This window comes from Globicephala melas, chromosome 7 (assembly GCF_963455315.2).
Source record: "Globicephala melas chromosome 7, mGloMel1.2, whole genome shotgun sequence".
Classification (NCBI taxonomy): domain Eukaryota; kingdom Metazoa; phylum Chordata; class Mammalia; order Artiodactyla; family Delphinidae; genus Globicephala; species Globicephala melas.
Genome location: NC_083320.1, coordinates 13,357,804 through 13,381,012, shown reverse-complemented (window position 1 = coordinate 13,381,012; position 23,209 = coordinate 13,357,804). Strand labels below are relative to the sequence as shown.

General features: G+C 41.0%; 1 protein-coding gene across 13 annotated transcripts in view; it reads right to left on the bottom strand.

Moving 5' to 3' along the window:
* DOCK10 (dedicator of cytokinesis 10) overlaps window positions 1–23,209 on the bottom strand; it is a 279,856-nt gene that overhangs the window by 166,405 nt on the left and 90,242 nt on the right. For 2 of the 13 annotated variants that reach the window (XM_030833397.2, XM_030833492.2), the window contains exon 1: window positions 4,350–4,542. The exons of the other annotated variants lie outside the window; for them this stretch is intronic. In XM_030833397.2, coding sequence (XP_030689257.2) covers window positions 4,350–4,454 — 105 coding nt within the window. In that variant the 5' untranslated portion in view covers window positions 4,455–4,542. Of the gene's footprint in view, window positions 1–4,349; window positions 4,543–23,209 lie in introns of those variants that run through there. 13 annotated transcript variants of the gene reach the window in all.

Sequence of the window (23,209 nt, the reverse complement as noted above, 5' to 3'; positions counted from 1 at the left end):
TCTTTGCTTCCTTCCACCTGTCCATTTATAGCATTCATCCCTGCTTTACGTTGTATTCCAACCCTGATTCCATCTCATTTCATCGTTTCCTGGAACCATCATCCTGGTTCCTGGGACCCCATCCTGTGCTTCCTTTCAGCTAACTGGTTCATTGTAAAGTAACCTAAATAGGTAACTGTGAATGTTTGTATAAAACAGTCTCAGTAAGTAAGGAAGCACAGATGACCAGGGAGAAGCTGTCCACATTAACATGGAAGAGTAAAGATAAAAAAACAGACTTGAAAGACAACAGCACAAGACATTTAATAAAATGACATACGTAGGAGATATAAATATTTCAGATTACATCCTCCATCTATAGTTTTCTACAATTTTCTATTTTCTATTAAAGTGCTAACAGTCTATGACTAAAGAGGAGGAGTGATTTTCATTTGTAGACAAAGTCTTCTAAACACTTTGAAATCCTGCAGATTAATTATCCACAAGCCAGTAACAACTTAAAAATGACAACTCACATTTACTTAAATAAATTTTGCATTTTTTTCTGATAGTACAGATGACTGATATCATAACTCAATTCAATAGTATATTTAATCTTTCTAAATGAGGATATGCAACTTAGGGAGGAAACTGTCTTTTTATTAACCCCCGCCCTATGCGCCAGAGATCATACTGAACAATTGGATAAAAAAAGAAAAATAAAAATAGAAAGACAGTTAAAGAGAAAACCTTCAACTACAGAACACCATACACACTTCAAAAATTAAGGGAAGTAGTTATACTTGATGATCTAGCAAGTAAGTTCCTCAAACTTTTCTTATAATGCAGTTGCACTGTCTCGTATGTTGTCTGTGATAAGTGGATTAAAACATGGAAAGGGATTTCTTAGACAAGACACTTGAAAACTGGATCAATAAGGGAAGCTTCCAAAACAATAAAAAATTCCAACAGAGTTAAATAAACAGCATTTGAAGAAAACCAAATAAACAGAATTGTCAGTCTGGGTCATGAGAGTATAAAGTTTGGGTTGTATACCACTTAGGAAGTCACAGACTTCCGGTTAAGTATTCTAGACTACTCTGATACTAAACCATTTCTAAATTTGTCTTAGAGCAAGAAATGGTTTGTTGAATTCAAAATCCACACAATCATTATAAAAACACAATCTGTGATCATTATTTCCAGCGATCATTATTTCTTCTTTCACCACAATATATAAGTATATCCAAAAATTCAAAAGAAATCGTTGTTTTATTTTGTGACCTAACTGTAAGCCTTATCTTCATTTGTTGGGCATTTTGACACTTGCATTGCTTCTTCCTTATCACCTATCCAGGCATCTCAGAAGCAGTTCTAGAGATGTTGGTTTAGCTTTTAAAAAGCTTAGATGAATGCGCTGTGGAAAGTCCAATCTGGTTCTGAATGGGCTTCAGCTAAGCTGGGCTTTGGTGGGAGCCAGGGTGGGAAATGGCATTTCTAAGGCAAACCTCACTGACACACAGAGTGATCTGGGACCCCCGAGAGCACTCAGCTTGATGCAATTCAGAATTTTGTCTACTGAGTGGCTCTGTCATTGAAAAAGGGTCCCGGGAGGAAGGAGTCACCTATAGCCCAGTGGCTTCAATGCTGCCGTCACTGAAAAGACAATCTCACTCCACAATTATACCCCACTTCCTCTGCCCTTGGAAATGGAGACATTTTACTTGGTTTTATTAATACTCCATAACACTTGCAACTCGTAACTTTTTACAACGTTCAAATCATGTTCAGAACCCACATGATCGAAATGAATTCCAGTAAACAATCTTAAGACAGGGCAGGTATTGTTAGGAACATTTTACGGAAGGGGCAGCTGAGGCTCAGAGCGATTTAAGTAACCTGCCCAAGGTCACATGGACCGTGGGCGAGACAGTCAGAATTACCCCCTAGCCCTCTAATTACATGTTTCACTTTCTTGGAGTCTCTTTTTTTTTTCTAAAATGAAAGTCCGGGATAATACCTAAGGATGGATTGAGCAATCCCCTACTCAACAGAAGAGACAAGCTGTGAAAGCAGATATGCCTATCTTAGGAGGACCAAAGGCAGGCAACGGCAGCAGGGAGTCCCAGTGTCTTCTACAGAAGAAAGCGAATCGCTGTATGAATGATCTTAATTAAACGTGAATGCACAGCTACTGAATGCTGTGGGAAAACACTCCCTCCTTACTGGCTGCTTTCCCCATAGTTCTCAGTAGCAATACCTTCAAATGCAATTAAGATAATTCATGGAGTGATTAGCTTCATTATACGGAGACGCACCAGGGACTGTCCTAATGCCAAATCCTGTGTGTGGGCTCTGTAAGATAGACTCATTCTTCTGTGTGTTATCTCTTTTAGTGGACACAAAAAGAAGTAAACCTATGGTGACATAACCCTTGGAACTTCTAAATTCCACTGAGAGAAAGGCAGCTAGGAAATTAACATTTTGGGGACTGGTCTGAAGGTTAACATATCTCAAACCAAACAAGTTTTCAAACACTTATCCTCTAACAGGCTGATGGTAAACAACCTATGAGGCTTTTATGGGGCTGGTAGAGAAGTCACAACTGAGCATCCTGTGGGGCCAGTGGGGACCAAGAGGTTAGGTTCTGAGCTCTGCATATTCCCATTATGAAACACTGAGTGGAAAGACCCGGGCACATCCCAAGGTCAAGGGGGTCAATTACCCATGTTTCCCAGTGGGAGACATGTACTACTAAGATCCTGTGGTAGAAATAGCAAGGCATCAATCCTATGAACCAGACCTCCAGTAAATTCTACTCCCATTAAATTACCACCAGATAGACTGTAGGTATAAAGACAACCACTGTTACTTGAGACGGAGTATTCCGTGCCTGATTCTGGCCTATCAAAGACTGAGTGACTCTTCATTAATTTGATTATTCATATTTATTCAATGACTATTCATAAACAATCACTATATTATCAAATGTATATATTTTTTAAAGCTGTTCTGTTTCTAGATTAAAGGTGTTTATATAAACAAAAAGATTATGTACCTCTAGAGCAGTAGCTCTCCACCTGGAATATCACCCTCCCTGCCCAAGGTGACATTTGGCAATGTTTGGAGACATTTTCGCTTGTCAAAATGGGGCAGAGCTTTCCACCAGCATCTAGTGGTTAAGGCCCAGGATGTCACTAAATATTGTACAATGCACAGGACAGCCCCAAACAACAAAGAACTCTGCAACCCAAAATGACAGTATGCTGAGCTGAAGAACCCCTGCCTTGAAGAAAAGCAAGCAAAACTTGAACCACCTGGTAAAATAAACATTCCTGTAAAAAGAGCTACCCAATCATGTTGTTGTAGCCATTTATCATATAAAGTGGGCCACATTACATGTGAGTCACTGAAGCTCTAGCCATCCACCCTGATACTCAGCTACCCATAGTTCTTACAGATAGAAATCTGGAATTCTGTAATAAGTACACGTTTCCAGATTTCTCATTTTAAGAATGCTAAAGCAGAAACATTTTTTAACAATAGACAAAACCAAATCTTTCTACCTTTAAAACTTACCAATTTTTCCTCTCTTCCTTGGCTCATTGAATTAAATACTTATTTACATTTCCCGTCCTATTTTGGGTTGCTCTTTCTAAGAACTTTAAAACAAATCATGAGTGGTACATGATAAAAATAGAGCAGTAATACTTTTTTTAAAACACAACTGTAGGGACTTCCCTGGTGGCCCAGGGGTTAAGAATCTGCCTGCCAATGCAGGGGACACAGGTTCGAGCCCTAGTCCACGAAGATCCCACATGCCGCGGAGCAACTAAGCCCATGTGCCACAACTACTGAAGTCCAGGCGCCTAGAGCCCGTGTTCCGCAACAAGAGAAACCACTGCAATGAGAAGCCCGTGCACCACAACGAAGATCCAACACAGCCAAAAATAAATAAATAAATTAAATTAAAAAAAAAAACACACAACTGTATACAAGTCATCAATTGGGTCTTAATTGAGGCAATGGTAGGCTTTTCTTTAAAACAGAGAATATTCTAGTAGCATTTTAACCATTTAAATCCTGTATCAACATGTTTTAAAATAATGATGGAAGTAATTCCAATATTCCAAATAAGTCAGTAATGTTTTAGCTACTTCCAACCTCTTCCAATATGTTTTAAACTAATGATGGAAGTAATTAAAAAATAATGATGGAAGTAAAAAAGGATATTTATGAACTGGGTTGAACATTCTGTTCCAAGACTTTGCCCATAGCCTAGGTTAGCATACCACTCCAGAGCTAATCTTTTTTTTTTTTTTTTTAAATATTAAGAAAAGATGGAAAGCAAACAACATTCAGATACCTACAGAACTAAATCTGTGGATTTCTTCTTGATTTTTTCTCCTCATTGTTCGTCTCTTCTTCCAAAATTCACTGGGCTCCCGTTTAAAAACCTTTCCTCGGAAGCTCATTGTATTGTTATTTGAGTGGCAAGATATTTAAAAATATCAATTTCTTTAAGCCTCTTGCTTCTGAAGCGTCACCAGGCCGAACAAATTTTTCTTCTCCGGTAAAAAGGGAAATGCTCATGCTACATTAACATAACTGAATAGAAAGGAAAAGAAAACCGACAAGTTACTGCTTCCTGTGAGTGAGTAACTACCAGCTGTTCAGAAGCGCTTTTGTGCATTTATTCTCCCTAATCACCTGCTTTAAAGCAGGATGAAAAACACAAAATGACTTTGGATGTTTAAGAGAATTGCTCACAGCTAAATAAACCATAGGATGTAAACTCACCCTTGGAACCAAGTCAAGACTGAATCAAAGAGCTAATTTACGGTAGGCTGCCATGTCTGTCAGTGTAACAGCCATCCAAACTTTATCACTGTGGCTAGATCCCGAAGGTGAACTGTAATAATCAGCTGGTCATGTATGCGTAGATTACATTAACAGTCTTTCCAGGGAGGTGCCCAAGAGGATCACTTAGGCACAAGGGGAAAATATTAGAATTCTATTTATATTAGTCATCTAGATACAGAAACTGTGCTTTACTAATATTTAACATAACACATTGACATGGACACCTTCATTCTCTACGTCAAATGGTTACATATAGTCAAATAGTTAATTCCCTAATCTTTAGATCTTTACTCCCTCTCTCTGGGGCAATTTAAAAGTGCACCTCTCCCCTCAAACCCACCCCAGTGCTACTTCCTGTTTTATTTTCCCCCACGGCACTTACTAGCATGTGACACTACTATGCATTTTCCTTATTTTACTCATGGACTGTCATCCTCCACTAGAGTCTATGCCACAAGAGTGTGGGAATTTTTTTGCTTCATTCACTGTGTCTTCAGTGATCAAAACCATGCCTGGCTTCCAGAAGATTCTCAGTATATATATATAATTGTTTAATAAAAGAATAAATGAAGGACATAAATATTGTGCTTAACAATGAACCCTGTCCCCTATGTGTATTGTGTTTTGAAATATTAGCTACTGGCAAGGACTATATAATTTATAAATACACACAGAAGATGGGAGTGCAGCCAACTTTTTCCTACAAAGTGCATGAGATAGGAAATATCTGGAGGACACAGGACTAGGAAATAATTGATTAGATTAAACATTAGAAAGCTGGGTTCCAAAAAACGATTGTTGTGGGAGACGTTCATTCAGTTTCTTCAAGAGTTTGTTTCTTCATCTGCAGGGTGGACCCCCACAACGGAGGTGTCCATCGGTGTGATGTAGGTGCTAAAGGAACCATTGCTTGTCTAGGAAGCACTCTGGGGTTTAAAAGATGGTTGAAGGAATATTTCCATTGAGGACTGATCTTCACAACCACTGAGACACAAGCTCCTACCAGCTCTCCCAGGAGATGAGTCCTGAGCAAGGGGCATTTTGAAGGGAGTAACTGTCAGGGAGTCAGTTCCACAGACACTTGTCGGGGCATCTTCGCACAGAGGGCAGTGTGACGTGCAGTGTGGACGCAAGCATGAAGCTTAACCAGGAGAGCAATTTCTGCAAAAGGCTCTCAGTATTCTGGGAGTTTGGAACTTTAAGAAAGAAAAATAACAAGGCTGCTATTGCATTCGTGTCTTAGCTGGAAGCAGGACTCAGGGTACAGATGGGAATGGGGAGAGCGACCAGAGGAAGGGAACAATGGGTAAACACAATGAGTCGGGGGTTTTGTGGGGGGCTTTTGCTCCAGAGCCTTGCCTTCTCTTTCTAGAGCTCAACACGGTTAATGGTGCAGGCCCCGATGTCTTCCATGGATATGCCAACTTGTCACCTAGGAGTGAATGGTCCCACGTATCCATGTGGCTTTTCCTCAGCTTCCTTCAGTCTTTACTTGAAATGTCTCTTCCTCAGAAAGCCTCCTCTGATGGCTTTGAATGCTCCTCCCTTGCCTTTTTGTGTGTGGGGGGAGGGGGTCCTAGACAAGATGGGGTAAGAAGTTCGTATCTCACCCTGAGAAGCCACTTCTGCAAGCATAGTTATGATTCTGTAATGAAGGCGGCTATCCTCAAGGAAGCTCCCACTTAACCAGCTAGTTCCAAAGACAAGGCACTAATAGATGCCATTTGCTTATTTAATAAGCCTCATTATTGATTATTATTTAATCTGTAATAAGCCTTCATCTTTATCATGGTTGCCTTATCCTGACATAGGCCATTTCCCAATAGTATTTCCCCAATGAAGACCAGATTTAATTGATGCACATACGTATCCCCCAGACTCTAGCCTCTTGTGCACCTCTACCTTCTCATGCAGAGATTTGTACAAGACAGGCAAAAAGAGATACCGCTCATTCCTTGCCAAAGTATGGAGACCAAGGAAGCTTCTTTCAAAAACTGAGAAAAATAGCAAGATGCTACAAAAATAACAACTGAGGAGGTAAACTATATTGTTATTCTGTAATTGGTTTAAGTAGGCATCCGAAGATTCCACAGAGCAGAAGGCCTCTGGATCCATGGTCATGGGATGTATAGAAATTCCACTGTCTGTCTTTCGCCCTTATCAGCGTTCACACTCTGAGTAACTCTTTGGCCTCTGTTGGATGAGCAGGTACATTATAGCACATGCATAATTTTCAGATTTAACTTTCTTCCTTATATGATGAGAGTCTGCCTTTTTGGGTCACCTGATTTCCCGAGTATGTATGATTATGTTTCTATTTTAATAGCTGAAAGTCGTATTCCACAACCCTTTCAGATCATGGACCTGTTTGAGAATCTAACAAAACTGGACTCACTCAGCAGGAAAATGTAAGGACTCAGAAAATGTGTGTGCATGGTAGGGGGTCCCCAATCTCTGAGGTCCATCTGGGGACCCGCTTATTCGTGTTACCCTAAATCCCTAGCTCACAGCTTTAGAAGATAGGAACGTTGTCTTATAACGAAGCATTTAATAATCTTGAGCAACTCGTAAGTGACTTCCTCTCTTTCTATCTAACAGTTGCATCTCGTCTCTCCTCTATTCCTCTTTAGGCACCACAGTTCTTTATCCTGGAGTCCCTCCCACTTCCCGACTTCTGCAATGTGAGAATGACTCATTTCTCTCCTTGCTAAGCTGTTGATTGCAGCTACCTTTAACACTGGCAAAAGGAGGCATTGCCGGGCAGTATATGGGAATGTCAGAAAGACATAACCTGTGGTGACTGCAAAGGAGGAGAAAATCTAGTAGCATGGAGTTCAGTGCTCCATGGGATGGCACAGTTGAGCTTCTACTGAGCTCCTTGATTTCAGACCAAGTCTGTTTCTCCAGCATACTGGAGCAACTTCTGCTTAAGTTCGGACACTTGTTGACAACCAAAGAACCTAACTAGGGCACTGGGCAAGAATGGGCAATAAAGAGAAATCAGAGATTAGCTGGCTCGATCACAAGGAATCACTGTCAAGTTCATTAGTAAAGAAATCTGGTACCAATCAATGATCAGAATTAATTACTATACTCAAGGCATTGCTGTGCTTCATGAGAAATATGTAATACTCTTCCTAGTCTTGAGAAGCTTGTACCTGACAGAGGAGTTCACTAAAGTGTAAAGGAGACTGGGAAAGCTTTATAATAAAGACAGGACCTAAGGGAGACTTTGAATAGGTTTGAGTCAAATAGATGGGAGAAGGGTAAAGGATACTCTAGAAAAGAGGAATGTAGCATAGAGAAGGCATAAGATACAATGGTTAAAACCGTGGCATCTGGAATCTGCTTAGAGGCAGCTCCTGGGTCCATGCTTCCTAACTATATCCTATATCCTCAGGCAATACTTACCCTCTCCAGGCCTCAGTTTTCTCATCTGTAAAATAGGGAGAGCGTAGTAGATACCTCACAGAGTTTTTGTGAGTATAAATGAGATGACACTTTAAAATTTCAACTCATTGCCTGGTATAGTTACCATAACTGTTCGTTATCACAGAAACTAAGAAGCAGGCCAAGAAAGAATATTTAAGAAAAAAAAATGTCATGAAGAACCTAGGGGTAAGACAGGAATAAAGACACAGACCTACTAGAGAAGGGACTTGAGGATATGGGGAGGGGGAAGGGTAAGCTGTGACAAAGTGAGAGAGAGGCATGGACATATATACACTACCAAATGTAAGGTAGGTAGCTAGTGGGAAGCAGCCACATAGCACAGGGAGATCAGCTCGGTGCTTTGTGACCGCCTGGAGGGGTGGGATAGGGAGGGTGGGAGGGAGGGAGACGCAAGACGGAAGAGATATGGGAACATATGTATATGTATACCTGATTCACTTTGTCATAAAGCAGAAACTAACACACCATTGTAAAGCAATTATACTCTAATAAAGATTAAAAAAAAAAAAAAGTAGGAAGTCCAGCTTGTCGATAGCCAAGGGCTGAGTAGGAGAATAGAGGCAGAAACAATTGAAAACAGAAGCCAGGACCAGTTCATGGAAGGCTTTAAATGCTAAGATGCTGAAAGGTTCCATCGTATCCCAAAAGCCATGCAAAGTCACTAAAGGATTTTTTTTTTGTTTTTTAAACATCTTTATTGGAGTATAATTGCTTTACAATGGTGTGTTAGTTTCTGCTTTATAACAAAGTGAATCAGTTATACATATACATATGTCCCCATACCTCTTCCCTCTTGCATCTCCCTCCCTCCCGCCCTCCCTATCCCACCCCTCTAGGTGGTCACAAAGCACCCAGCTGATCTCCCTGTGCTATGCGGCTGCTTCCCACTAGCTATCTACTTTACGTTTGGTAGTGTATATATGTCCATGCCACTCTCTCACTTTGTCCCATGGATTTTTGAATTATGATTAAAGTAGTGCCTTTGGAAGAGTCATCTGATAATTACACATAGGCTAGATTTTGGGGAGTATGATCCCGAGTAGTAGTCTGCATTAACCCTGATATTAACATAGAGTAGTGGAGGGCAGAAAACTTGGCATCAGAATCATAACCACAGACTTCACAGATGAAGATCTGGCAATTAAATGGAAAATGAATGATAGCTGAAATTTATCAAGCAAGTACTAGGTGCTGGGTGCTGATCTAAATATTTATAGTGCCTTATTTAAACCATGCAACAACCCTGTGAGGTAAGTATTACTATTACTGTTATCACCACTTAGTTTTACAGAGGAAGATACTTGGGTCTTGGGAAGTTAAGCAATTGGTCCAAGGTTCCAAAACAAGTAAGTAGCACAGCTGGGATTTAAACCCAGGCAGTCCAGCTCCAGAGCTCATGCCCCTAATCAGAAGAGAGGTCCAAAGATGCCAGTAGGTTTCTGAGTCTGGCCATCAAGGAGATGGATAATATGTCTGAGGGAAAAAGGGTGGCAAGAAGAGAGGACTTCTTTTCCACTAATGCTGATTTAGACATGTCAAGAAGATAGGAAAATGGGCATTTTCAGCACCACTGTTATACGTGTGCCTGAAACTCAGGAAAGAGTCAGGACTGGAGATATCCAGGTGAAAGTCATCGAAAGAGTTAAAATTGAAAATCTAAAAGTAAACTGAATTTTTGGAGAACAGAGTAGCATAAAATTGAGAACATAATCCTGAAATTCTTTTATATATGATAAATAGAAGGCAACTTAGGAAACTGAGAAGGCATAGGGATACTGGGGGGAAACTAGCAGGGCAGTGTGGTGTCCAGATGCACTGAGGAAGGGAGTTTAAGGAGGGTGACACACGGCATCTGGGCAGAGATGGAGGTAGGACCCAAGGATGTCCAAAAAGATCCAGCATGAGAGATAAGCAAGATGAAAACTAAAGACCTTGCAGTCTTGGATCCAGACAGATCTATATTTGAATCCTCTTCAGCCACCTACTAGATAACCTCCAGCAAGTTACGTGACCTCTGTCTTCCCATTTCTTATATTTACAATGGAGCAATTAGTATACAGCTTACAAGACTGTCATGAAATAATATATGTTATTACTCAGCATTGAGGAAAAAAATACACACGTGTATATATAATTGCTAAGATTCCTATATATGCATATATGTAAAGTATTACTTATTGACTATGATTGGTATTTACCAGGTCTAGCTAGGTACGTATTCATGTATAGACACACCTATACATGCATATGCATGTACATAACAAAATACACAGATGCACGAATTCTTATATGTGTCTTCAGAGTCTGGCTCCATGGTGTCCAGAAAGAGAAACTAAGTTTGCAATTTTCAGTAGATAAGAGTCTGGGTATTTGGAATTTAATTAAGATGGTAAGTCTTCACCATGTTTTAGAAGAAATAGGAATTTGAATGCTAAGATATCAGAAATTTGAGGAAAAGTTCTAGTAGTCTGTATTAGTTTTCTATTGCTGCTGTAACAGATTACCACACATTTATTGGCTTAAATCAACACCCACTTGTTGTCTCATAGTTTTTGTGGGCCAGAAATCCGGGTATGATACAGCTCAGCTGATTCTCCACTTAGAGCCTCCCAAGGCTGAAATCCAAGTGTCAGCAGGGTGGTGTCCCTTTCTGGAGGCTCCAGAGGAGACACTGGTTCCAGGCTCATTCAGGTTGTTGGCAGAATTCAATTCCTTGCAGTTGCAGGACTGAGGTCCCAGTTTCCTGCTGTCTGTCAGCCAGGGGTCATTGTCAGCTTCTAGAGGCCGCCTGCATTCTCTGGCCCATGGCCCCTTTCTAAGCCAGCAACAATGAGTTGAACCCTTCTGAAATCTCTCTGACTTTTCCTTTTCTCCTAAATATCTCTTCTCTGCATCTTTCTACTGTAGCTGGAGAAAAGTGTTGGCTCTTAAGGCCTCATGTGTTTCGATTGGTTCCACCCAGATGATCTAGGATAATTTCTATATTTTAGGGCCAGCTGATAAGTAACCTTAATTTACATCCACAAAGTGCCTTCATAGCAGTACGAAGATGAGTGTTTCATTGAAGCACCAGAGAGTCCTGTTGAGGGGGAGAGGTATCTTTAGAAAACTGTCTCTCGCACAGTCTTATTCTGGACCACAGCTTGCTTTTTACACCTATCTTTTGAAGACAATGTTAACATTAAGAATGCACTGAGAAGAAGGTGTAGGCAGGACAGTACTTGGCCTTTGAATTTCTGTTGAACAGTGAGGTGGGATGCAGGTTTCAGTGGAGGCAAGAAATGAGTGAGAGGAAACAGACATCTGGCTTATAGGTCACTTCCTGGAAAAAGCTGGCAGTGAAATAAGGTGAGAAAGAAAATCGTAGTTGTGGGGAGGGAGGGCAGAACCAAAGAGACAAATTTAGATGATGGGTATTGGTGAAGTAATCAAGTACATAAACACAGAAAACAAAGGCTATAAGCTAAAGGCAACACGCTCTGAGGTCATCTCTAAAATGTTTATGTTTGCACTGTATTTGAATAGGCTGTACAAACAGCAAATGACGTCCTCGTGGAATCTAAGAAACCAGAGGACAGAGATTTTTGTTTCGTTGAAAGCACATCTGAACCTACTTAATAAACATTACCGAGAAAGTACCGTTAGAGATGCAGAGTAACTGAAACCCTGGTGGTTAAGACTTGCACAGCCACACACGACATCATACTTGAATCCACAAAACCTAATTTGAGCAGCTGGTAAAGTACTTTCTGTTCATTTCCACCTGCTTTCTTTACTTGCTTCTCAACCCATCTTAACTTTATTCCAATGTATTTTACCTGTGGAGCTTTTCAGCGTTTATACTTCCTTGTTAGAGAACGTTTAGATAACGCATTTCATTTCATTTTTCTCTGCCATTTCCAATAGATCTTCCCTTTGCCTGAGGGTTTGTGTGCTTTACAGCCTTTCTCTCATAGGATGAAACAAGGCTGGTCCATAGTGCTTCTCTAGGTTCTGCTCACCACTGTCTACTTTGTTTAAAGGAAGTAAAGCACCAGTAGCTACTTCCTCCCTCACTGTGGTCTCCCCTGAGCCTGGCCCCAGGCAGAAGTGCTTCTGTAGCTCGTAGCACTGAGGCTCACTGCTTCTGGCTACAAAGGTCAGGGCTGAATGGCTCTGAGTTACCTATGAGACAGGCTTAGATAGCTCAGGGGAGTTTCATTGAACATGACAAAACCTCATATTTCTAAGTGCAGAGCTTTCAGTGGGCAGTGTCTGTGGAATTCAGCAGGTTTTTTGTGTGTCTGCTAAACTCTAATGCAAATCACATTAGTTTTAGTATTAAATATTTAGAAATTTCACGGAAAATAAAGAGAGCCCTGCAACATGAATTGCACTGAGGGAGAATGTAGACATGCCAAAAATAGAAACAGACTGCAGTTGTGTGTGTGTGCGTGCATGGTATGTGCTGAGTGTGTGACATGTTTGTTGTGTGTGTGTACACATGCGTAGCATAAACGATCTTTACTGCATTAAAATAATTTAGGGTATTCCTTTCATGGCCCTTCAAACATGTATTAAGTTGTAATAATATTTGTTTATATTATTGAACTTAAGTAGGTCTCAGGAGGTAAGAATTCCCACTTAATCAGGATTTCATGGGGACAAGGGGGTTAAAGAACTCATTGCTTACAGTTTAGTGAGCCCATCTTAGAATCTAATAGCAATCAGTGAAGGGGTTTTAGTTTTTTCTTTTTAATCCTGGACTTTATCATTGGTCACAGCCTTCCACTAGGAAAAATATTATAGCCTGTATATACTCATATATCTTACCAGTAAGCATCCTGATACAATATTTAGGAAATGAGGAAAACTGATTTTAATTTTACCCTTTTTTCTCAGTTTCCTGATGGGTATATAGGCACTCAGCATCCATGTTGAAGTTTTTTCTGCTTTATGGTAAAGGCCTCCAACCACCCTCAAGAAGTAGCTTTACCTTGGTCTGCTGCAAAATGGGAAATCCCTAAGAAGCAAGAATTCATGCTTCTGGAGACCACATTTTAACTCACTCCCCCATGCCACCAAGCTCAGAGCCAGAGCATAACAACATGACAATAATAACAACAAGAAACATACAAAAGCTAACATATGATTTTTTAAGCTTATGTCTCACACGAATAATACAGCCTGGATTGTTAATGTTCTTTAAAATGTTGTTTAAAAAGTCACACAGCTAATTCTACACCTAGAATATAGTGCTCTCTTTCCATTAAAAACATAATCAACCACCAAGCAACTTATTTTCCCTGGACTATTCTTCTCTGTCTTTTAACGAAGACTGAAAGGCATTCTGGGTTGAGGCAGACGATTTCTCTCACAAATGATCAAGTGAAAGGACACAAATGGGAGTTGAGGGTCCAAATCAATGCTATTATCATTGATCTGCTAAGGACTGCTGCCCAACAGTAACTTCCCCCTGGAGACACATGCATCTCTCTGCTGGCTGGCTGGATCCCATGCGAGCCTCCCACTGCTGGCAAAGTGAACTACAGACCTGAGTTACTTCTTTTAAAATAAAACAAGCACCCCAAATTGCCCTCCTCTCGTCTTTCCAATTGCTAATTACCTTGCTTTCAATATGAATGTCACCCAATGTTTAATAATTACCTTGAAAATCACGTGTTTATGGAAGCGCCAAGGTCTTTCCAATCTGTGAAGCTCCGATGGAAAAATTGGTTAATTTATATAACGTCAGTATTACATATGTTTTAGTCTCGTGGTAGTCTTTTTGTTTCTGTTTGGTTTGGTTTGAACTGCAGATGGATGTGTCTTTACAAAGGGAGGGCGATAAGGCATTCTCACCTAAGCAATTCTGACGAGGAAATAGATTGCCACGTACGTGCCAACCCCTGAACATGCAAGCGACCAACCGTTCAGACCAAGGACTGCTTGCTAGTGGCGCTGACGGATAGTCTAGCTGCAGTTTCTGCAACCTGGATGCCCCACAAACCGTTCGTTTAATAGTGTCATAATGCATTTATCTTTTTTAAGGCCTCTGTAAGGAGGCCTTAAAAAAGCTAATGCAATACTTTGATTTAAGTGTTTAATGCCCTGCATTGTAGGAATTGGAGAGTCATGGATGGGTCTTGGCTTTTCAATCAAGAGCTTCTTTGTGTCTTACAGAGGATTAACTGTTGGATTTTCTTTATTTAGCTGTGCACACTAGAGTACATTCTTGACCTTTGGATGTGCGGTAGTTCATCAAGGTCCCCAATTAAAGGACAAATTGACTTCTTGCTTTTTGTTCTGCACCTCTCCAGGTGGACACAGGAAAATGAAGATTGGATGGTTCTGAAAAGGGCGCTAGTATCTATTGAATCTGGTTTATGAGAATGGGTACAAATGCTGAGAGGCTCTGAGGACATTCCCTAGTCCTGGTCCAGTGCCAGATATCAGTGATAGAGGGGATTAAGTCAGGGTGCCCACCCTCAGTCCAGGCGGGAGATCACCATACACACAAAACAACGACAGAAGTATAAGAACGCAGAAACGAAGTGTCAAGTGAAGAGAGCATGAGGTTAAGGTCAAGGGGGACTTCATACAGGCATGGAGACTTGAGTCCGGGCCTGGACAATGGTAGTGAGACAGGAGACAGATGGGCCCCAGGCCGAGGAGCTTGTCCCTTGCGGAGAGATACTCCAAGAGGAAGATAATAGCAGAATAATGAGAGGAGCTGAGCCCTACCCAGATAACAGATAAAAGACCACATATTCATCATTCTCGAAGTCAAGGAGACCTTCCCGACTACACAGGCAAAGAAAGGTGCTTGAAGGTCAGAAAGGGAGGGGAGGCACCCCATAGAAGGTGACGTCAACCTAGGTATAGGTCTCTTCACTAGAATCCATCTTGGCTAAGAGATGTGCCCACACACATGTGAGGACCCTGAGATGTACAAAATACAGACGCAGAACCAGGCAAAGCAAGATGACTGGCCAACGGAAGCCTGGAAGAAGTGCCCCATATAAGTGATTCAAACTACCACAAGGGCGTGACTCTCTGAGTCCACCCGTGTGTGCCTATTCACACGCACTCTTTTTTCCTCCTAATAAACACTTTACTTTTTTCACTACTTTCTCTTTGTGGGAATTCATTTCTACAAAGCCGAAGGGCCAGGGCCTTGTCACTGGCCACTGGCCTAGTGGCTAGGATTCAGCGCTCTCACTGCCGCGGCCTGACATCAATCTCTGGCCGGGAACCGAAATCCTCCTTCAATCCGCTGCAGGCCGAGGCCACCCGAGATCAGTAGGACTTCGAAAGTCACCTTTATAAGAACCCCCAAAGCAGGCATTCTCCAGTATACGCAAGAATCACACGGGAAGGTTGTTAAAATTGTGGATTCCTGAGCTTATCCAGGACCTCAGTAGGTCTGACAGGAGGTCCAGGAAGCTGGCTTTGCTAACAAACATCCACGTGGTTCATTTGAAGATGCTACACGGACCACATTTTGAGAAACTATGACTCAGAAGCTGGTTCACCTAATTGTTTTCTTAAGTCAGAAGAATCATATAATAGTATCCAATGGGGCATCACTCCCAGTGCTGTTTTTCATTGTTTTTTACTAGACTCAAGTCTTATTTGTAAAATCAAATATTCCCTTTTCTCTTAGGTATGCTCAAAAAGAGGCAGAATTAGCTGACCAGCTACATTGCCCTAAACATTTAGGAGACTGAGGAGAAAACCCTGGAGTGTAACTAGTTGTCGAAAACTGGGCCTTAGACGTGCCCCATCTGTCCTTCGATTTCACTTTGTTTCTTCTTCATTGGCTCTTTCTCTGCTTGGACTTTTGTAACCCTGGTCATACTGGCCTCTCAATTATTGTCTAAACAGATTTTCTTACACTTGGCATTAGTGACATTTTGGGCCAGATCGTTCTTCTTGTAGGGGGTTGTCCTCTGCATTGCAGGATGTTTAGCAACATCCCTGGCTGGCCTCTACCCACTCGATGCCAGTAACCCCCCACCCCGGTCCCCTGCTGTGGCAGCCAACAATGTCTTCAGACATCATCACATGTCCTCTGGCGGGTGGGGGAAGGAGGGAAAAATCACTCCTGCTTGAAAATCTCTGGTCCAAATCCTAACGCAAATTATTCTGCCTCAGTATTGCTTTGATGATTGCTTTCAGGCCCAGAGATCTCAGGGCAGATGATGGAAGTTTCTCTTCAGATCAGAGTTAGCTCCTACTGAAAGCCAAGTTGAGAATCACTTGGCATTTGGGTCTTTTGTTCCTCCTTGTTTGGAGTAACCCCGGGGCTACTGACTTTCAAGTCAGTCCCCTCTCTTATCCTCTATATGCCTCAAAATCCCCCTATCGGAATTAGTCTATGAGTCTGGGTTTCTGTTCTGGGGTGTCCCTAATCAAGTGCAGCTATCACTTTTCTGGAAAAGAGCCGAAGCCATTAGAATCTTCAGTAACTTAGCATGATACATCATAAGAGGCAAGCTGGCCACCTAGGCAAAGCCCCAAGGACGTGGAGATGAAGACAGACATTTTAACGGTGTGAAGGATAAAGCTGAGAGTGTGGTGTTTGCCATGGTGGGTAAGATCACTGTGCTGGAGTCAGTCGGCCTGCGTTTGATTCCTGGCCTTCCCGCTTACTTGCTGAGGGTCTCCAGACAAGTTACTCAACCTCTCTGAACCTGAGCTTTTCACCTGTAAAATGAAGGTAACCATAGTACCTGTTTCACTGAGAGCTGTGAGGCTTAATAAAAGAATATTTGCAAGGTGTTTAGCACAGTGCCTGGAATATAAGAAAATGCTCAAAAGATGTTAGCTCTAAGTGTGGTTGTGGCGAGGAGGGGTCTTAAGCTGGGCTGTGTGTATTGGGCGGGAGGCGCAGATGTCCCAGCTGTTCACGCACTGAGCGTGGAGAGGGGGGGTGGGAGCACAAGAGGGGTGCTAGCTGCTTTGAAAGCAGCAGTAAAAGGGAAAGGACCTTCCAAAAATGGAGGGAGTGGCTAGGAGACCCCCATGGCTTGGATGTGGATAATTAGGTTAAAAAGCCCCTCCTCCCATGCACACTCCACCCTTCCACAACTGACCTCTTTGTGCTGTGTCTTGCAATACAGGTGATTTCATTTTGAAATCCCCACTGTGCACAACTACAAAAGCTTCCAATTATCCTATTTCTGTCATGTCCCTTCATCCCACACAAAAGACCCAAATGCCAAGGAAGTTAAAGAAAGCCAAGATTTAACCAATATCATATGATTTTTTTCAATCTTTTCATGGTTACTTTTCTGCCTAAGCGAGACTGTAAATTCCCAGAGCAATGAACAGTGTTGTCTTTATGTCTGAACCGTGCTGGGTCCCTTACTGGCATGCGGCAAATACCAACACTGTAATTACCAATTTGATGTTGTGAACAGAGAAAAGGGCATAGCACTTTCTTTTTCTCTTTCTTCTGCTTCTCCTTTCCCGCAACTTTCTGAGGCCACAGCAAGGTATTAAAGTACACTGACAAGGAGACATTTAATCTGACTTTGCTCCCATTTGCAAGGATGTCACAGATTGGGAAGGAGATACGTTACCTAGATTGTATCAAAAGATCTTTGGCAGCATTTAAAATTGGCCTCCCTCTTGCTTTGGTTGGCATTCAGGGTGATGGTTTCAGAAAACAGTTTTGAGTTTGTGTTCCCTTCTTATCTCTCTGTGCCCATAACAGCTGAGTGGAGACTGCCGTTGAGAAGTCATTTTGTCCTTCTAGGCAGAGTGCATCTGTGCTCACAGTGAGAAGAGCATCGGATGACAGTCAGGACTCCTATATTCAAGAATCAGTCCATTCACTGATGGTCTAAGCAACCTTGGGCAAAGCAGTTAACCTCTCTGGACGTCTTTGACCTAAAGCCTTTTTCATCTCTAAAATTTGTATGTTTTTAAATAAAACTTGTATTATCCATTTTCAGATAGTCTGATGACCGGCCTGAGAAAATAAGCTTTTTGTCTGTTTTATTTTAACCTCAACGGCCAATTGGAAAGGAAAGCAATCTTCAGTCAGAGCACCTCTTTCTGCACGCCAAGTCCAGATGGTGTACCCCCAAACGCTACCTGGGCCTCGCTCCCCGTTCCAGCTAGATTTCATTTCAGCAGTCAATAGCTGTGCCTTCTCACTAGATGGCATTGTCCTTGACATGGCTCATAAACAGACCGTTTAAAAGAATTTTGGCACTGTTCTCATACCCACTCGTTGTACTGACAGTCTCTGACTTTCCTATGAGACATCTCCTCTACCCCCTCATCTTCCAGAGCTCACCCAACAAGTGCTCTGACCACACCTGGATTAAAAAGACTCTTTTCTCTGAACTTGAGCCTTGAGAAGAATGACACAAAGCTGTGGTATGTACCAAAGCCTGCCCCAAACCCTGCACGTTACAGCTCCAGGGGCCCTCCTCCTACTTCCTGTGTTTACGAGGCTTTCTGGTGAGTTCTGCCTCAGTCTGACGGGCTCGCTCCACCTTCTCTTTATTCCCCTTGATTTAGCTCAAGCCATTTTTTTTTGTAACCATATAATGTTTGCAACCATTTGTTTATTTCCTCCGTAAATGGGTGCAGATATCGTGCTAAGTATTTAGGGAAATCAGAAAAGTAAAATAACTTCTTTGCCTTCACAGAGCTTAGAGGAGATAGTTTGGCACATGCTGTAATGAGATGTTTGTATTAGAAAGCCCTAAAAATCAAACAAAGAAAAATCTCAATATTCTTTCTCCAAATATTCTCTTAAGTGCTAAAACCAACAAAAAGCTCGTTACCTTTCCTTCCAAATACTATTTCACATGACTTTATCTAATAACGCTAATAACATGCTAATAACACCATCATCCATGTAGGTGATAAAATTGGGGACCTGATTCTTTTTTTTTTTAATTTTTTATTTTCTATTGGAGTATAGTTGATTTACAATGTTGTGTTAGTTTCAGGTGTACAGCTAACTGATTCAGTTACACATATACATCTATCCAGATTCTTTCCAGATTCTTTTCCCACTGATTCTCCTTTTCAACGTCGCTTATCCCACATCTGCATAACCAACCCATCACTAAACCTAATGATTATATATGTCCTCTTAATCTTCCCTCTCACTGCAGCCATTCTCCTGTTTAAAGCCAGGTTTGACCACGTCATTCCCCAGGTCAGAAGCCGTAAGTGGCATCCCCCTTGTCCATATTCGTGCTTCCCAAACTGTGCTCTAGAACTTCAAGATGTGTGGGCCAGTGTTCCAGATAAGAGATATTCAATGTCAAGTAAACTTGAGAAACAACGGATTGAACAAAGCTAAACTGGCCTTTTCACGGAAGAACTCTCAGAGCTTTAAATTTCCAATGTGCAATGTGAATCTCTCAAGGAGTGTGTACTAGGCAATATTTCCCACACTGATTTTCGCACAAAAGCATTTTCTTACAGAGCACTTATTATTCTGTGTCACATAGTCTGAGAAATGGTCTCTGCAACCAGCATTCGTAGTGAGCCATCTGGTGAGACAGAATTTAAAATATTTGAGAAAAAGAAGATGACAGCGGCTTCTTTTCCAGAGTTGAGAGAAATTGCAGGGGTTTACATGACAAAGCAGGAAAGTCTGAATTAGGGCAGGTGCTGGGTTGCTTGGTGCTAAAACAGAAAGATGACAGCATGGTGGCTGGGTGACAGGGTGGCTGGTGGCTTCGGGGTAAGACTTCTGTACCTTTTCCAATTTTGGTCCTGTTCCTTCCCCAGAGTAAGCAGCAGCCCAGACGTCCACTTCTCCCAGGAGTGACTGTTCCGGGCACTTGTGCACATCAGTTAGAGAAACACACAACTCAAATAAATACTTAAAACAATTTGCTTAAATTGGACCAAAGGTAACATCTACTTAGCTGTGTGGCTTTGGGTTTATTGAACCTCTGTGAAATCTCAGCTTAACAGGATAAGGCAGGGACAGATTTTCATGGTTGTGTACTAAGCACTGAATAAGCACTGTAGTCAGCATGGAAAATAATTCATGACCCAGTTAAGGTGAAAACACGGATGTCTGAATCCTCCCTCCATCCCTGCCTTCCACCTTTCCCCTTCAAGGGTTGGCAATATCTCTAGTCCGGTTTGTAAACAGATTTTTAAAAGGATTTGTTGCATCTGATGCATTAGCATCCACATCTTCCACCTGCATTATGTTGCTGAAAATTACATTAAGTGTCAGATATGTATTACCACATTCCCCGCTTATTGTTTTACAGTCAAGAAAGGACAGTCTGACTTGTTATTATTCAATTATATCTGTGGAAATCTTTCTGAATTAGGAGTTGGAGTGCACAGTTTCTCGAATTCAAAATATAATCTCTAGCCCTACATGGACATTAATATCAAAATCATTTTCCACTCAGACCAGCCAAACATACTGTAACATGTTACAGGCAGTGTAGTTCTCACTGGCTCCTTGAAGTTGGAACCTTGAATTAAAGTAAAACTGATGCGAATTTATAAGAGAATGACAATCAGGCAGCCCATGGCTCAACCTGGTCCCACAATTGTGTTTTCCTGCCAGCATTGTTTTAAAATATTTGAATTAGTTGCCAGCATTTAAAAATGGGAAGATTTTACATAAAAAGCCCTGGTTATTTGCTTCTCTTGGAAAATTCAAGTTCTAATCATACTAATCCTCACTTCTTATGTGTGTGTGTGTGTGTGTGTGTGTGTTCTTTTTTTTTTTAATTTTATTGGAGTATAGTTGATTTACAATGTTGTGTTAGTTTCAGGGGTACAGCAAAGTGATTCAGTTATACATATATATATATTCATTCTTTTCAGCTTCTTTTCTCATATAGGTTATCACAGAATATTGAGTAGAGTTCCCTGTGCTATAACTAATCCTCCCTTCTGACACTGAAAAAGTTGCCCAAGTGGAACAGTGGCCGTACCCCGTGGATGGGCCATAGTTTCTTCAGTTTGCTCTGCTCCCCGCCACTCCCTTTTGTCTCCTTGTCTAGCCTGATTCATTTGTTCCCTGCAAGGCCTGTAGGCATTTGAGTTTGGAACCTTTGACTTAAAGTCACATTTAAGATCATGACTTTTAGAATGAAATAATGTCATTTGCAGCAACACGGATGCAACTAGAGATTATCATACTAAGTGAAGTAAGTCAGAAAGAGAAAGACAAATACCATATGATATCACTTATAGGTGGAATCTAAAATATGACACAAATGAACCTATCTATGAAGCAGCAATAGAATCAGGAACATAGAGAACATAGAGAACTGGTGGTTGCCAAGGGGGAGAGGGGTAGGAGAGGGTTGGATTGAGAGTTTGGAAATAGCAGATGCAAACTGGTATATACAGAATGGATAAACAACAAGGTCCTACTGTATAGCACACGGAACTATATTCAATATCCTGTGATAAACCATAATGGAAATGAATATGAAAAAGAATGTATATATATGTATAACTGAGTCTCTTTGCTGTACCGCAGTAATTAATACAACACTGTAATTCAACTATACTTCAGTAAAAAATAAATTTAAAAAAAATCATGACTTTTAGTAAGACTATTATAACTGGGAATCTGCAGGAAGACTTGCTTGATCCATCTACATTAAACAACAAGCCTAAAGATTTCTACTGCCAATATATTTGTAGTTAATCCAGGTCAATATTAGATGGCTAATTTACTCCTGAGAATTCCCCGTGTGTGAATAAAGCACCAATATCTTGAATGAAGTAATAAAACTGTGCTTTGGTTCTAACATTCCTGCCAGAATGCCCTCTCCTTGCATGTATGGAACAAGAGACTATTTCTGGTGTTGAATAAGCCATAGAAAGCATTACATTTTTAATTTTTCAAAATAAAAACCATTTTGAGGCAGAGTCAGCTCGTGGGAGAAATTGGTGTGGCGATTAATGGCATGGTTCAACACCTCTTCATATAAAAGATGGGAACATAATGCTAAGCAAAAACTTCGAAGAAGTGACGAAATATTTGTTTTAAAGAGGAAGCAAAAAATTTTCAAGCAGTAATTTCACATTAACGATGAAGGAGAGATAAGAGATTTAATATTAATGGTTATCGTGATACTACTAAGGTATTTATAAATTTAAAATTATTTCCACCGTACATTTTAAGGACTATATCACATATCTGGATAAGGAACTCAGTACTTGTATTGATCATTTTCCTCATTCAATGAAATAAAGACATGAGATTGTACATAATCTTGAAAACACTAGCTAGATCTAAAGCTCTATTATGGTATGAGAGTATAGCTATGAAGCCTTAGCAAATGTTCTTATTTATTCTCTACAATTATCCTTGGGAAACTAAGAGAATACTAGTCTCCTTTCTTCATATAGGGTCCCCCTGTTAGTAATCATGTAAGTCATGATGAGAGACCACAAGAGTCTTTCGAATAATTTGATGGTTTCCGGGTACTCTTTCCAGATATGCTATGGTTGCATTTTTCTTGCACTTTGAAAGATCATCAAGGGCTGATTCTGACATACCTCATAGTTTCTAGCAACTACATAAGTCATATTGACATTTCTCCTGCCAGAGGAGGAGAAATGTCATAATCCATTACTTAGTAACGGATTTATCCCAGAAATCCTCCCTCCAAAGCACCAATGCCATTTTCTTGGCTATTCCACCATTTTCACAGTCATGGCTTCCCTGCTGGGATGGCTGAGATCAGGTGTGAATCACTCCTCACTGCCCCTATCCAGTCTGCCAGTGGAGTACCCTTCTGGCCTCTGTTCTCAAAACTAAACAACACAACTTTAAATTGTCCTGGGAGTATAATATGATGACAAGACGTTTTTTGCTGACGTCTTTTGTATTAAATGACAAATGCATCTAGCTTAGCCTCACTGTTCCAATAGTCAATTGGACTGTAAACCAAATTCTGCCCTCTGC